This window comes from Gekko japonicus, unplaced genomic scaffold (genome assembly GCF_001447785.1).
Source record: "Gekko japonicus isolate JY-2015 unplaced genomic scaffold, Gekko_japonicus_V1.1 scaffold2364, whole genome shotgun sequence".
NCBI classification, from domain to species: Eukaryota; Metazoa; Chordata; class Lepidosauria; order Squamata; family Gekkonidae; genus Gekko; species Gekko japonicus.
In genome coordinates, this window is record NW_015173209.1 from 226,181 (window position 1) to 242,507 (window position 16,327).

General features: G+C 43.6%; 2 protein-coding genes across 2 annotated transcripts; both read left to right on the top strand.

Annotated features, from left to right (window-relative positions):
- The first annotated feature begins 978 nt into the window (after positions 1-978).
- Positions 979-1,920, top strand: LOC107120050 (olfactory receptor 6F1-like). The gene has a single exon (XM_015422689.1). The coding sequence runs from the start codon at positions 979-981 to the stop codon at positions 1,918-1,920; it is 942 nt and encodes a 313-aa protein (XP_015278175.1).
- Positions 1,921-7,607: 5,687 nt separating this feature from the next.
- LOC107120051 (olfactory receptor 6F1-like) lies at positions 7,608-15,004 on the top strand. The gene is made up of 4 exons (XM_015422691.1): positions 7,608-7,927; positions 8,340-8,534; positions 11,404-11,500; positions 14,033-15,004. The coding sequence occupies exons 1-4, from the start codon at positions 7,608-7,610 to the stop codon at positions 15,002-15,004; spliced, it is 1,584 nt and encodes a 527-aa protein (XP_015278177.1).
- Positions 15,005-16,327: the final 1,323 nt, after the last annotated feature.

The window sequence follows — 16,327 nt, forward strand, 5'->3', positions numbered from 1 at the left end:
CATCATCTATAGTCTGAGAAATAGAGAAGTTAAGGTTTCCTTGAAAAAAATGTTTAGAAAGTGTCAGCCTGGTTATATCTCACAGGGTTGTTGAGACGAGATTGGTGTGACCTGTCTTCTTTGTGGTGTGGCGTGATTGTGTTATTGAGTTTGTTGCTTTTAAAGGGGAAGTGATGTGTTGTGAGTGAGGACATATGTTACCTCAGAATACAGTAGTTCCCATATGCAACTGAAAATTCCAACTGCCTTGCGGGGGGGGAGTTTGAGGTGTGGAATGGAGTGAAGTCCAATCAGCTTCCATATGCAAAAGACCTTGAAACGCTGGGCGGTACTGCACAAAGCAGCCAGTCAACCCAGCCAGTGTCTTCTGAGAGGCAGTTCTTCCGGCCAAACACTAAAGGCAGGCATTTTAGAACGTTGGTCCCCACTACTGCTTTATTATAAGGGAGAGATTCAATTTCTTATACCGCCCTGACCCCTAGGGGTCTCTGGGCAGTTTACATAGGGGTTCTAGGAAAATGTCCTTCCTCACTAAGCCCACATTGTACAGGGACGGGTCTGCCTACTGGCACCCAGGTGGTGGGCTGTTGTTTCTCCTGCTCGGCTTCTTTTTTCTTCCCAGGCAGTCTTTGGTCGGGCCGTTCATCCTGGTGCTCAAGGTGGACCACAGTGGCTTTCCTCGGTGGGAATGTTCGGCGCATGATCCACGTCTGCTCCCGGCCTTGGCTGCGTCCCTCAGGCTCCGCCACACCTGCAATTCACGTCATCGTGTGCCTCCAGGACTCCACCTATTAATCAATTTAGAAGCAACACTGTCTATTTCAGCATAACCATATGTTTTTAATATGGTTAAAGCAGACTCTGTCAAGTTATGAGTAAGTTTTGTTAGATAATACTTTACTCCAGTTGCATAAATATAAATGTGATTGATTAATTCCTGTAATTCAGCTCTTTGTTTTAACAGGTAAAAAAGGAGAAATGAGGGGGCACAGCCAAGGTAGACAGAATGAAACAAGAGTGTTGGATTTTATTCTCCTTGGCTTCCCTGGATCTCTGTATTTAAAATCGTTCATCTTTACACTCTTTTTAGTCATGTATATTCTGACAATAATGGGAAATCTAGCCATCATTATCCTAGTGATAACAAACCGCCGCCTCCACATTCCCATGTATTTCTTCCTTTGCAATCTCTCATTCCTGGAGATATGGTACACCACATCCATTATTCCTAAGACCCTCGCCATCATTCTAGGGAGGAGTAGAAGCATCTCTTTCACTGGCTGCATCCTACAGATGTACTTTGTTTTCGGTTTTGGCAGCACAGAATATCTCCTGCTATCTGCAATGGCTTATGACCGATATTTGGCCATATGTGACCCTCTGCACTACAGTATCATAATGGACCTCAGCCTCTCTGGTAAGCTGGCATTTAGCTCTTGGCTGTGTGGATTCCTTGTGATTTGCATACCAGCTTTTCTCATCACAAGACTGTCCTTCTGTGGGCCCAATGTGATCAACCACTTCTACTGCAACATTGATTCCTGGATAGTTCTCTCTTGTACTGACACATATGTCATGGAGATGGCAGATTTTGTGATATCGATCATTGTCATCTTGTGCCCATCCCTGATAACCTTTATTTCTTACATATACATCATTTCCACCATTTTGCGCATCCCTTCCACCAAAGGACAGCGAAAGGCTTTTTCAGCGTGCTCTTCCCATCTTGCCGTTGTCATGATATGGTCTGGTTCCACCATCTTTCTGTATGTCAAGCCTTCTAAACAGACATCTTTAGAGATGACCAAAATTGTGAACATCTTGAATACTATTGTGACTCCCTTGCTGAATCCTTTCATCTACACACTAAGAAACAAAGATGTGAAGGAAGCCTTAAGAAATTGCTTCCACTGGAGATGAAAAATATATATTATGTGGTATGGGTTGTTATGCAGTATTAGGCATTTTATAATCTGTGCAAACTATATAGACTTTGGGTGGAAATTTCTTAGTTTTTAATGTCAGTTCCTTACACATCTGAGATTTGGTCTTTCTAACCAAGTGCATAAGTAAATGACAGAAATGCCAGATTAAATGTGCTTATATCAGGTTTGTAAACTGATGGCCATTCAGGATGTGACCCTTTAAACTGTATTTAAACCTTGTTGGGACTTCTGTGGGGGAGTACAAATGTTCCATGTGCATTTTTGCTTCTTTCTTTATTCCTCTGCTGTCTACCATTGTATTGCACGTATTTCTCAATGGCTTCTTAAAAAGCTTTCCTCTCTTTGAATTATCTCTTTAATTACTAAGATTAGGGCTCAGAACTGAAATGCTAGAAAATTGGGCTACTTTTTCTCCTTATCAAAGAATTTATCTGCAGCAATCCTGATTTCCAGGATACCATATTGGAAGAGTTTTCGAAGTTTCTGGTTTGAAATCATCTTCACAAGAGAGAGAAAGAGGCAATTTTAGGAAAGAAACATACACACACTCAATCTCTCTGGTTCTTTATAAATACTTTCAAATAATTATATGGGAAACAGAAGGAAAGGGAGATTATCCAGCTAATGGGGGCGCCCAGGCTCTGAATTACCCCCCCTTTTGCCTTATATCAAAAGGAGAAGGAGAGTGAAGTTCTTGGCAAGTCAACTGACACAAACTTTCTATGAAATTTCATGCTGTTTGTGGAGGTTTGTCCCAGTTCATGCATACATTTCCAGAGTAACAAGTCAGGTGGAATTCTCCAGCCTTGGAAACAACATTGCAGTTTCAATCTAGTCATGTCAGTTTCAATAGGTTTCCCCCCCCCCGACCTTTGCCTGGATTCCTTTCTTGCACAGAGCTTGGAAAATCTTATCCCCTTTGCTTTGGTTTGTGACTCTGTGCTTTGAGATCAGTCCTTTTAAGCTTGAAATATCAGTGGCACTAGGTTCTGCTGAGCACTCTGTAATTACACTGGTACTGCTGGGCACTCTGTACTTTGTACTGGTTCTACTGGGGTTGCAAAAATGCCCTCTTGCTTGGATTGTGGTTGAGCTGGCATTGCCACATTGGCTCTGGGTTCTGTTGGATACTAGTATATTGCTCTAGTTCTGCTGTGCTTCCAGCCCCCCCTCCCCGACTTGGGTTGTGATTCTGTTCTTGACATCAGTCCGGTTGGCACTGGATTCTGCTGAGCATTCTGTGATTGCACTGGTACTGCTCGACACTCTGTACGTGGGGTGTGCATTAAGATCTACCCAAGCCTAAAATATACCTCCACCCCTCAAAAAAAAAAACACCTTTCAGTAATTTTTCTGGTATGTTTTAGCATCCCAAAAATATCTGGGATATATTTGGGATAAATTCAAAAAACAGAAAAGAGGCTGGAACTCCCAGCCAGCTCAGCTTTGGGCTGGCTTCTTGTGCAGCCTTGTTTAAGCGGGGCTGCACAAGAAGACAGCTCTAAGATCAGCTGAGCTGGCAGGAAGCAGAGCACTCCCTGCTGGGTCAGCTTTGGGCTGGCTTCTCATGCAGCCTCATTGAAATGTGGCTGCATAGTAAGCCAGTCCTAAGAGATCAGTTCTTAGAACAGTAATGTAGAATGTATTAGTGGTGTTGTATATATGTCAGTTAATTTTTTCCTGTCTTGCTGTAAGTGTGCCACGAAAAAGCCTATTTAATTATTGCCTAAAGAAAAACTGTATGATGCTTCTGTGCATGTTGGAAACAGAGGAAAAGACTGATGAATGGAATGGACTATGTAGAGTGTGAACAAAGGTGAGACTATAAATGTACTTTGGAAAGTGTTCAATAAATGAACAAAAGAGTGGAATGGGGGGGAGGTGAAATGTGAATGAGACATAGTGGAGCCGTGTCTCTGAAGCCCAAGTGAGGAGGAGGAGAAGGAGGAGGAGGAGGAGAGTTGATTTTATACTCCACCACTCACAACCTGAAGGAGTCTTAGAGTGGTTTACAATCATCTTCCCTTTCTCTCCCCACAACATGCACCTTGTGAGGTAGGTGGGGCTGAGAGAGCTCTGAGGGAACTGTGACTGGCCCAAGGTCATCCAGTTGGCTGCCTGTGAAAGGGTGGGGAATCAAACCCAGTTTTCCACATTAGAGCCTTCCATTCTTAACCACCACACCACATCTTGTTCTCTACAGCACAGCTGGCTCTTACAGTATTTCTTTACAGTATCTCCCTGATGCCCACCCTCCCATGTCCACCGCTCGTTACACATCTGGGATAGTATACAGGGACATAATGCATCACCTCTGCCATCTGGCAATAAAGGCAATGATCAATTGCTTGTGGGCCAGATAAGAGCCCTGGACAGGCTGTTTCCAGCCCATGGGGCATAAGTTTGACACCCCTGCTGTAATTGGTCTGCCACTCAAATAATTCATTCATCCTTCCCAAATCATTCTGCTACCCATGTTGACTCTCCTAGCATGACCATTAGGGATGGGCACAAACTGAACCACAAAGCAAGATCCATGGTGAATTTTGTCCTGTTTGTGGTTCCTGAACAGAAGTTTATGAACTGGCACAACCTTCCATGAACATTTAGACCAGGGGTCGGTACTGTTTGGAGTTTGTGCATTGGACAGAAAATCAAGGTTTAAAGGGACTCCAAATGCCTTAAACCCCTGCTTTCCATTCCCCCCAAAGCCTCAAAAACAGCTGAGTGCCTCCCTGCTGATCAGCTGTTTCACACTGTCTTCTGCAGCCCCTTTAAGGTCTTCTGCAGTTTTTTAAAACTTTAAATGGATTGCAGAAGACAGCTCGAAACAGCTGATTGGTGCTCAGCTGTTTTTCAGGGTTTCTGCAAACCCCATTTTAAAATATTGTGGTCCCTTTCAAGGTGGGTTGCAAGGCCATGGAAAAAAAAAACCTGGTTCAATTCATGATTTGGTTCATGGATTGTCATGAACCATGACCTGGACTATATTTTTGTGCTCCATGCCCATCCCTAATGACCATCTTTGGATTTATATTGCCCCTAGTTACTCATCATTCTGCTTCACCTTGTATATCTTTTAAACAATCAGCCTACCAATAGGAAGCCAGACCTACAACTCTTGGTCCAATGCAATCACAGATCCTAGTTCTGCAGTACATTTAGCCAATAGCAAGAAACATTTGTTGGATCCCAGGTAAATCTAGGATCATAAAAGTGGTATTTCAGGCTCTCCATTTGTGGAGCTGATTCTGCTCCTGAGCCTTCTTCCTACCCACCATCTTTCAGAAACATAAACCTGAAAGTACTGGACCTTTTTTTCTCCAGGATAAAATCATATGTTTTTATCTTCCTCCCCTTACTGCTTCCCACCCCCTAAATTTCAGCTTGCCAATTTTTGATTCCAGGTCAGTCTGCTGTACTGCTATATGGTCTTTTCCATAGTTTTTTTTTAAAAAATTGGGTACTAGGTTATAACAATGCAGCTAGAATTTTTCAAACAAGTTTTTTATTGGATTATCATATGCAAATTGCCATCGCATTTTTGCAATAAGGACTGTCAACAAGGCCAAAGGCTTTTACATCTTTAAAGGCCTTGTTGACATGTTAAGTAATGAGATTGATATTTTGCTTTATGAACTATATTTGCTGCTACACACACAATGGACTCTGCACACACACACACATAGGATCAGAAAGCTGTACAAATCACCTGTTGTGATATTACACATAGAAGGTACCTGCATAAGCCTTAAAATGTGAATGAGGTTTCAGCTACACAGCTACCAGCCTGGTGAGGAAGCACACATCTCCATTATTGTCAGCAAAACAACAAATTGAGAAGAAGCAGTCCCCATTGCTGAATTGTTGACAGTCACGTATTGCACAACTCTGCTTTATTTCTACATTGGCATTTCCTGCCAAATGGAACTTTGATTACCAGAGGAATGGCCAAGCTTCATCTACACTTCAATGGAGCATCCTGATGCCAAGGTTTCACACCTGCCCAGATGTCTTCCTTGAGTAAGGTTTTAGATTTCAATATTGACCACTCCTTATAGGCAACCTCCCACTCCTATAGACAACCGATAGGATTAGTTTTGGGACGGACTAACAGGGAAATGGACCAGGAGGTTGGCACTGTCAACACCCATCTCCTGGATCTCCGATAAAAGAAGCAAACCAGTCACATGGTTTCTCTCTCTCTACTTGATCAACTAGCTAGCATCCCCCGCCACAACCCCTGTCTGCTTTATACTCCTCTTTTGTCCAGCTTGCTATACCCAAATCCTTGCCTTTACTTTGATCTCTTGATCTGCAGTCAAGTGACCCACACGTGCTGGCTGGTTCTAGCCATGTGTTACAAATCCCTAGAGTTCTATTTCTTCCCATCCATTCTTCATTGGAATGAACAAGCTTCAGGTGTCAGGTTCCACAGCAAGTAACTCTTCACACATGTTTCTTAAGAAGCGTTATGCTTTATTAGTGTACAAGACTGGTACCATGTCCACAGGATTATTGTTAGGAATAACTAGAAGGCGGGAACATCCCAATACATATAGCTAGGCAAGGCAATTAGCTAAGCAAATGAACTTCTAGCATGCGTGCGGGAAGACTCCCGGCAAAAGATTACATAATGAGCGGGAGAGTTTCATGGTTTCCTGAGAGCAGAAAAATTCACACCAAATGTGGACCCCAAGCCCTCCCTACTTCACAAGGCCAGACTGATAACGGCGCCTAGCTCCCATTGTCTCCCTGGCATGTTTATGGCAAGCTGCTGAGCTGCAAGCAAGGTGGGAATAGGGAAGGGTAGACTACACAGATATGGCAGCTAGCTGACACCAGGACAGATAAGTATCACCCCTCATCACCCCCACCTGCTAATGCAAATGTGCTTATTTTAATACTGTATTTCTAAGGAACTTGATTGAATGTGTGAGCGCATCAGTATTTGTATGTGATTTATATTCTTTAAGTAAAAGACAGTTATTTGAACAGCAACAGCCTCGAACGCCTTCTCTGGTAACCTGTTGGTGGGAACAGGACCTTGTTATAGTTGGCAAGCACCCAGTTTAAAATTTGCCAATGGCTGAAGATAAAGCAATTTGGTGTTTCCAGTCTTTGGCTTGATGATGGCGGTTGCATTCCCCTATCTCTGGGGAGGCGACTTGCTCACCAGTGGTTCAGAGGGGTGCCACCTCAAGTGACACCCCCAGGTGAGCCTTAGGAAAGGCTCTGGGCCAGGGGGCGCTGGGTGGTGACCTCTTCGATGGCGTAATGCTGGAGAATTGAGGCGCTCTCTTGCCCCGAAGGTCCGTCCACTGTGTGGCTCAGTTTTCACTGAGCATAGTTGATGCCAGCCGACAAGCAGAGGAGATCAGCAATACTGCAAAGCTACAAGAGGTCTGAGGGCAGACTGGCAATGAACCAGAGAGCATTTTAAGCAGAAAGTCTTAAAAGTGAGTCCTCCCCCCCCCTAATTGAAAGCGATGTCGGGAGCGAACTCCCGGCTTAAACAAATAAACTGAGCTAATAAGCAAAGGGGTGTGGGGGAGAGGAAGCAATAAAGTGCGTAAGAGACTTAGCTGAGTTTGCGAAGAAGAATCGAGTGTTTCTCCGGAGAAGAGTGAAATGGTTCTTCTAATATAAACAAATTTGAAAATGGTCGCGGCTCAGAAAAAGCTTGCGAAAATAAAACAAGTGAGTCAAAGTTCGAGACCGGAAGAGACGAGTGACATATTTTCCATGTTATCGGAACTGCTCAAGCCAATTAATGAGAGACTCGATGATATTAACCAGCAGTTGGTCACTTCAAACCAAAATCTGGCAATGCAGCAGCAACAGATTGCTGAGTTAACTAAGAAAGCAGTGCAAGCAGATGAGAAAATAAAGGAGACAGCACATGACACCAAGAAAGTTAAAAAGAAGGTGGGAGTGTTGGAACAGAGGCACGATTCCCAGGAAAGAAGGCTTTTGAACTTGTAAATGGAGAAAGCAAATCAGACACTCAGGTTTCAGGGTATTGCCAAATCATCGGGGGAGGACTTGAAGAAACTTATAGTGGAGTTTATTGCACTTGTGGTGGGAGTATCAATGACAGATGCAGAAATGGAAATTTAGGTGGTCTATAGATCATACTCAGTATATAAAGCGAAATAACCTGCTGGGCGAAATTGCTGTCAAGTTCCTCCGAAGACAGATAAGGGATGCAATCCTTAAAGCAGCATCGGCAAATCCCCTGAAGCTGGGAGCAACGGACATCAGGGTTCTAAAGGACACTCCGTTTGAAGGACGCCAGAAAAGGAAATCATATAAAGAATTGATTTCATTCCTACAAATCAACCAAATTCAGTATTCCTGGTGCTTTCCTTAAGGTGTTGTGTTTAAATTTAGAAATAAATGGGAGAAAATTGACTCGGTTTTAAAAGCTGAAGAATGGGTGAAACGGCATCTTGGACAGACAGAAGAGGAGCAGCTGCAACAAGGAGGCGGAGCAGATACAGCAGAGAAGGACTCGGAAGAAGACCTAGGAGCAGTGGGCGGTGTACCAATTAAAGAAACTTACAAATTAAGACTTAGAAAACCAAAGTAACTTTAAGGCTTTAAGAATATTCGCAGACGTGGATGACGTTGGAAGAAGCATTTTACGCACCTGAACTGGCTTGGATTGCTAATATGGACTAACTAACTCTCTAACTCATTGACTTTTGAACGGAATGTTTTTTTTTAAAAAAACTAACTGGAAACTAACAGCTAATGGTCTCCTTTCTTGGGTTTTTAGTTATAGTGTGGGTCTAATTTACTTTTCTTTAATCCCGGGGTACTTTTCCCTCCCAGTTTTCTTTTTCTTTTAGTTTGTAGGGTGTAACAAAAAAAACTAATAAAGCTACCCTGTTTTCAGGGGATTAAAAAAAAAAAGATAAAGCAATTTGGCTAACAGGAAATTAAAGGCACCACTGGGATTACCCTGTGCGCACGACAGTCAGCGAGTTGACACGCTGTCTCTCGGACACACAGACGTAGAGGAATCGTTCCCTCCAGGGACCAGGAAGGGTGTGTGCAAGGTTTCTGTCTGTGTGCCTGGCCTGAGTTGAGCACCCTATCGTGGGTGGGTTTCCATTGTTTTTTTCTGTCTTGATATCCTTGGAGCAGCCCCGCGCCATGCTCTTGGTCTATCATGGATGGAAGCCGAGACGAATAGTGTAGGACAATAGCCCCCAATTTTACCAAGCACTACACACATGCACATACACCCCCACTTTCTTTTTGAGTGCAGCATCGCTCGTAGTCGGCTTTGCAAACAAAGCGAGGCCATGGTAGAAGTACCCACGGCACATAGGTTCCAGGTGCGCCTTGGGTGGGATGCAGTGACCCCCATCCTAAACTTGGGTTCAAGACGATGCCCTGCCAAAGCGGACGCAGATGATCCTTTTGGCCTAAACTCGAGTTTAAGACATTGCCCTGGCAAAAGCGGATGCAGATGATCCCTTTTGGCCTAAACTAAGGTTCAAGACGTGCCTTGGGTGGTAGGCAGTGGCGACCATCCTAAACTCGGGTTCCAGACATTGCCCTGGCAAAGGTGGACGCAGATGATCCCTTTTGGCCTAAACTAAGGTTCAGGATGTGCTAAGATTCGGGTGAGAGAGAGAGGGAGAGTCCCACCCCCCGTTCCTAAACCAAAGATAGGGCTCGTACGTTGGCCCTGGAATGGTGGCTCAAGGAATCCCATTCCCGAAACCTTTTCTCTGGGGACCGAGGTCGCCAAGCACTGCTTGAACCGCCCCAGCGCAGAAAGTAATGAAGCCACAGAACTTACTCACGAGTTGTAGGGAGCCCGCGAGCTCGTTTTCCCCGAGTTTTAGGAGACTTGGGAACCAAGCCTCTAAGATGGAAGCACTTGGGAGTCTTTTCTCCAAATGCGCCTCCGCCCTTGGAACGCTTGCCAGCATCGGTTCATCCAACGGCAGCCATCTACTTGTGTCAACTGACCAAGGGGGAAGAGATAACCCACTCATCCTGCCAGTGGTGGCATTGATATTGTGTCTTCTCTTGGGTTGGATCGCCCACTGACACCAGATGGCTAAACTGATAGCCATGTGCAAGAGACAGACTGACACACCAGTTGCACACTTGGAGGCAGCACATGAGAGAGAGCTCAAAGTAGTATGGGAAGAACACACCCGAGAGTTGGAATCCTTTAAACAGGACCATAAAACTGAAGCTGAGAAATCTCAGGCAGAGTTTTCTTGGCGTCACATGGCAGCAATTGGCCAGCCTGCAGAATCACGGAACATTTGGTGAGTTCTGATGCGCAGTGACGTAGAGCCTCATCAAATGGATTTAAACCACGCCACCCAGAGCCTCTCAGCGCATTTTCTCCTGCTCTCCCACCCTCCCTCCCTTTTGGTTGTGTATTTTCTGTTATTTTGTCACAGCTTGGGTGGTTTGGGGGATTGGGAGGAATCCGTTGGGAGGAGACAGCCTGTGTGTCAGAACCCACAGCCAACAACGTAGTACATGCTTATCAGGAAAGGTAATTCTTTATTGAAGAGCTATAGATGCATTAACATCGGCATTGTTAAGAATGACGGCTGCCCATAGGGCATATAGGATATAGGGTATTCGTATGCACACACCCCTTGCCCTGGCCAATTAGCCACCCTCCCACGTGCAGGAGAAAGAGCTTCGGCTTTTTAGCACTGAAGCAGGGAACGAAACACTCTCCCACTGTTCTCAAGAAAACCAGACGTCAACATTTCCACCTGCAATACTTAGAGATAAGCGGTGTGGCAGCAAAGAAGCACAGAAGGAATGCAAAGGCAATTAGAAGGCAGCCAACCTCCCCACCCCCATGGCAGCAAAGCTGACACTGTGTGCCACTGGTGATCCCCTTAGGGGATTGAGTCATTATGCGGCATGCCCAGCCTGGGGGCTGTTTGCAGGGTCACCACCAGGTGGCAAAGGAAACTACTTAGTGGCAGCTGCCCTCATGGTAACCACAAAAGTTGCCACTCCAAGACTTTTTTCTCAGCAGGTGGGCCCGAGGATTGTTCATTGGGAGGCAGGTGGATCACCCAGTGCTTGGATCTGTCCCCATGTTGCACCAATGCTCCTTGGGCCGTAATCAATAAATTTGTGGCCTTTCCATGCCAAGAAATGGAAATGGAATGGAATTTTCTAATCATGGGTGCTGTTGTGATGACATGGTAGATTGGCAAATTAAATAAAATTTGCATCCAACTAATGAAATCAGGGTGCACTCACAAAAGCAGTTTGCTTTGATATAGAAATATCCAAGTCCAATTCAAAGTAATCCCTAAAATGAAACAACATGAATAAAAATTACTTATGAGAACAAAGTACTTGTGTGCGCAGTTCTTGTCAGTACAGGATATAGGTGTTCCTTGTTTTCTTTTCTTATCTTAATAATGCCATTGACTTGAAAATCATTTCATAGAACGCTTCCTCAGAAGAGAGTACAGGAACCATACCTTCACTTATCCAAAGGATTCAATAAAGTCAACATGATTTCTCATCAAGCACCAAAGCTGAAGGTATTTAAGCTAAAGTTGTGAGAGTAGAAATTATACCACATTATCTGAGCTATACTGAGGATAAGAAGTGGTGCTTAATCTTTGGTAAAAAATTTAACTATCAAGAAAGGGAAAACAAAACAAAATAGAATGGAATGGAATTTTCTAATCATGGGTGGTAATGAATCAAACATGGTAGAATGGCAAATTAAATAAAATTTGCATCCAACTGAATAGTAATTGCCTTTAACGAGGCAAACGACTCCAACAGTTATGAACTATGCATACTTGTTAACAGACTGATCATACTCAGATTGCCCATTTGCTGTTTAATTCTCATGGGCATTCTCTGTGTTTGTTTGTATTGCTTAAATGCAAATCCATGGAGAAAATGGAGCTCAGAAGACTTCAGTGCTTTCTGGGAAATTTTATTTTTCAAAATTATGCAAGAATGGTTAGAAGTTTCAAAGCTGATGAAGACCTTGGAGATAACCTCTCAAGGGAACATTTGGTTATATAGAAGCCACTGTGTCAGAGGACCTTCTCACTCATGGTTCAGCCTGGCTGAGAAGAAATGACAGACGCAATCAATGCAAAAATACTTTGAAAAATGGAGACTGGAAGTGTTTATGTGTTAATTATTCCATGGAGGGAATAATGGACCATTACAAACATTTAATCAAAGTCATATTTTTGGCATATTGTTCCAATGGAATGAATCAACATATATGTGGTAAGTGTCTGTATTTAATTGCTTTGTCTACAAACTCTGAGAGGTTTCATACATCTATATATCTAATATCCAAGGTGCGCCCTGTGTGCGGATATCTAGATCCGCACAGGGGCACCTAGGGGGCAAAGAGATTTTCCTGCTCATTTGAGGCAATCCCCAGATGTACAGAAAAATCTGAAATCTTTAAAAAAAACTATATTGGGGATATGTCAATCCCCCCAAAAGTAAAAGAGCGCTGCCTGCACATACGCAGAGAATGCTCTGAGAATTGCCTTGCTGCTGCCACCACTGGGGGGCAGGGTGGGAAAAGGCTTGGTGGGCCGGCAGCTGTGAGCTGTTCAAGCCTCGCCGCCACTGCTGCTCAGGAGGGAGAAAACTTGGTGGGCCAGCCTTGCTGCCGCAGGGGTGGGGGAAGAAAGCTTGGTGGGCTGGTAGCCGGCAGTTGTTCAGGCCTTGCTGCCGCTTGGGGGGTGGTGGAGGGAGAATGCTTGGTGGGCTGGCAGCTCTGAGCTACTCAGGCCTCGTTGTCGGGGGGAGGGAGATGACTGGGCTCACCTGGGCTCACCTGCTGCTGCTTCTGTAGGCTGGGAGCTGTGGGGAATACTCCCCCCCGCAAGTATCGCGGGTCCCACTTCTTGTTACCACTAATGCCATGAGGGCAAGAGGCTTAGGGGGCAGAAATCCAGTGGCCCAGTGGATAGGCTCAGCAGGATTCCCTCCATAAGCTATCAGTAGCTTTCCATTTGAAGTAGATATTACTATCTAAAGGGAAGGGCATAAGACTATTAAGGCCAGAGATTAAAATGTACTTAAGTCAACATTATGCAGCAGTTGTAAAATGGAAGTGGTGGTGGTGGAAAGTGTCATTGAATTGCAACTGACCTATGGTGACCCCATAGGGTTTTCAAGGCAAGAGATGTTGAAGTGGCTTGCCATTGCATGCCTCTGTGGAGTAACCCTGAACTTCTTCAGTAATTTACCCATCCAAGTAGTAACCAGAGCAGACCTTTCTTAACTTCTGAGATCTGATGAGATCAGGCTAGCCTGGGCCACCCAGGTCAAGGAACCCTAACTCCCCCTAATAAAAAATATTACTGATAATCTAATAAATGTGACCCAGCATAATATAGATCAGACTAGTTCTCAAATGAATTATCATGTCTAGCTGAAGCTAAATAGTCCTCTAATCGCACCATTGTATTCATTTTTTAAAACATGATAATAAGTTTAATATACAGTTTAATCATAATAACCAGACAGCATGTAAGGGTCTCTAGTCTTTCTTTCCAGTTGCAATCCTCATCTCTGCCTTCATTTCTAATTTAATCTGTCACTTTCCTGTTTCATAATAGAAACTCTAGTCCTTATAGTTTGCCACTGCTCTGCTTCTGATCATGTGTGTTTCTCTTTGTATATGAATACTTCCATAACCATACCTGTGTATGAGAGTTTTAAACATCTTGCTGATGAAAAGTAAAACAGCATTCACAATGTAAAGCTGTTTTCATTAGGGTGGCTGTGTTAGTCTGCAGTCGAAGAGCTAGATTGGAGTTCAGTAGCACTTTCATGACCTATAATATTTTCAGGGTATAATCTTTCAAGAGTCTAAGCTCCCATTTAAGTTCATCTGTGGTTAGCAGATGCTCAACTTTCCTGTTTGATCTTATTAATCCATTTAGAAGCAACACTATTTCAGCATAACCATATGTTTTTTAATATGGTTAAAGCAGACTCTGTCAAGTTATGAGTAAGTTTTGTTAGATACTACTTTACTCCAGTTTCATAAATATAAATGTGATTGATTAATTCCTGTAATTCAGCTCTTTGTTTTAACAGGTAAAAAAGGAGAAATGAGGGGGCACAGCCAAGGTAGACAGAATGAAACAAGAGTGTTGGATTTTATCCTCCTTGGCTTCCCTGGATCTTTGTATTTAAAATCGTTCATCTTTGCACTCTTTTTAGTCATGTATATTCTGACAATAATGGGAAATCTAGCCATTGTTATCCTAGTGATAACAAACCGCCGCCTCCACATTCCCATGTATTTCTTCCTTTGCAATCTCTCATTCCTGGAGATATGGTACACCACATCCATTATTCCTAAGACCCTCGCCATCATTCTAGGGAGGAGTAGAAGCATCTCTTTCACTGGCTGCATCCTACAGATGTACTTTGTTTTTGGCTTTGGTTGCACAGAATATCTCCTGCTATCTGCAATGGCTTATGACCGATATTTGGCCATATGTGACCCTCTGCACTACAGTATCATAATGGACCTCAGCCTCTCTGGTAAGCTGGCATTTAGCTCTTGGCTGTGTGGATTCCTTGTGATTTGCATACCAGCTTTTCTCATCACAAGACTGTCCTTCTGTGGGCCCAATGTGATCAACCACTTCTACTGCAACATTGATTCCTGGATAGTTCTCTCTTGTACTGACACATATGTCATGGAGATAGCAGATTTTGTGATAGCCATCATTGTCGTCTTGGGCTCATGCTCGATAACCTTTCTTTCTTACATATACATCATTTCCACCATTTTGCGCATCCCTTCCACCAAAGGACAGCGAAAGGCTTTTTCAACGTGCTCTTCCCATCTTGCCGTTGTCATGATATGGTCTGGTTCCACCATCTTTCTGTATGTCAAGCCTTCTAAACAGACATCTTTAGAGATGACCAAAATTGTGAACATCTTGAATACTATTGTGACTCCCTTGCTGAATCCTTTCATCTACACACTAAGAAACAAAGATGTGAAGGAAGCCTTAAAAAAATTCTTCCAATGGAGATGAATAAAAAAATTATTATGTGTTATGGATTGTTATGCAGTATTAGGCATTTTATAATCTGCGTAAACTATATAGACTTTGGGTGGAAATTTCTTAGTTTAAAATGTCAGTTCCATACACATCTGAGATTTGGTCTTTCTAACCAAGTGCATAAGTAAATGACAGAAATGCCAGATTAAATGTGCTTATATCAGGTTTGTAAACTGATGGCCATTCAGGATGTGACCCTTTAAACTGTATTTAAACCTTGTTGGGACTTCTGTGGGGGAGTACAAATGTTCCATGTGCATTTTTGCTTCTTTCTTTATTCCTCTGCTGTCTACCATTGTATTGCACGTATTTCTCAATGGCTTCTTAAAAAGCTTTCCTCTCTTTGAATTATCTCTTTAATTACTATGATCAGGGCTCAGAGCTTAAATGCTAGAAAAGCGGGCTACTTGTGTCTCCTTATCAAAGAATATCTCTGCAGCAATCCTGATTTCCAGGATACCATATTGGAAGAGTTTTCGAAGTTTCTGGTTTGAAATCATCTTCACAAGAGAGAAAAAGAGGAAATGTGAGCAAACAGACATACACACACTCAATCTCTCTGGTTCTCTATAAATACTTTCAAATAATTATATGGGAAACAGAAGGAAAGGGAGATTATCCAGCTAATGGGGGAGCCCAGGCTCTGAATAACCCCCCCTTTTCTGCTTTATATCAAAACTACAAATAAGGCCCATTGTGGAAATAAATACAACGAGATCTAGAAAGAGGCTCTGAGATAGTGCTCTGGCTTTGGGCAAACAGTGTCAATTTGCTATGGCAACCTCAGCAGGGTATAATAACAGAGTCCACTGTTTTCTCCAGAGGAACTGATCTCTGCTACCGGAATAGCAATTGTAATTTTGAGTGCTCTAGCCCTCACCTGGAGATTGGCAACATTTGTTACCCAGGGTGAAATGGCTGGTTTGGAGGGTGGAGTCTATGGCATTCTACCTGTCTGAGGTCCGACCCCTCTGGAAACCCCACCCTCTCCAGGCTCCACCCCTCAAATACCCAGGAATTTGCCAGCCTGGAGTTGGCAACCCCATATCTTCCCCAGCTAACCATCAACCTACCATTATCTGCCCCTTTGACTTCAGTTGACTTCTACCCTCCCTTCTGCAGAGCAGTTGTAATTCCGAGTGGTCTCCAGCCCTCACCTGGAGATTGGCAACAATGGTTCCCCATGAGGGACTGACTGGTTTGGAGGGTGGAGTCTATTGCATTGTACCTGTCTGAGGTCCCACCCTTCCTCAAACCTCACCCTCTTCAGGCTCCATCCCTCAAATCTCCAGGAAT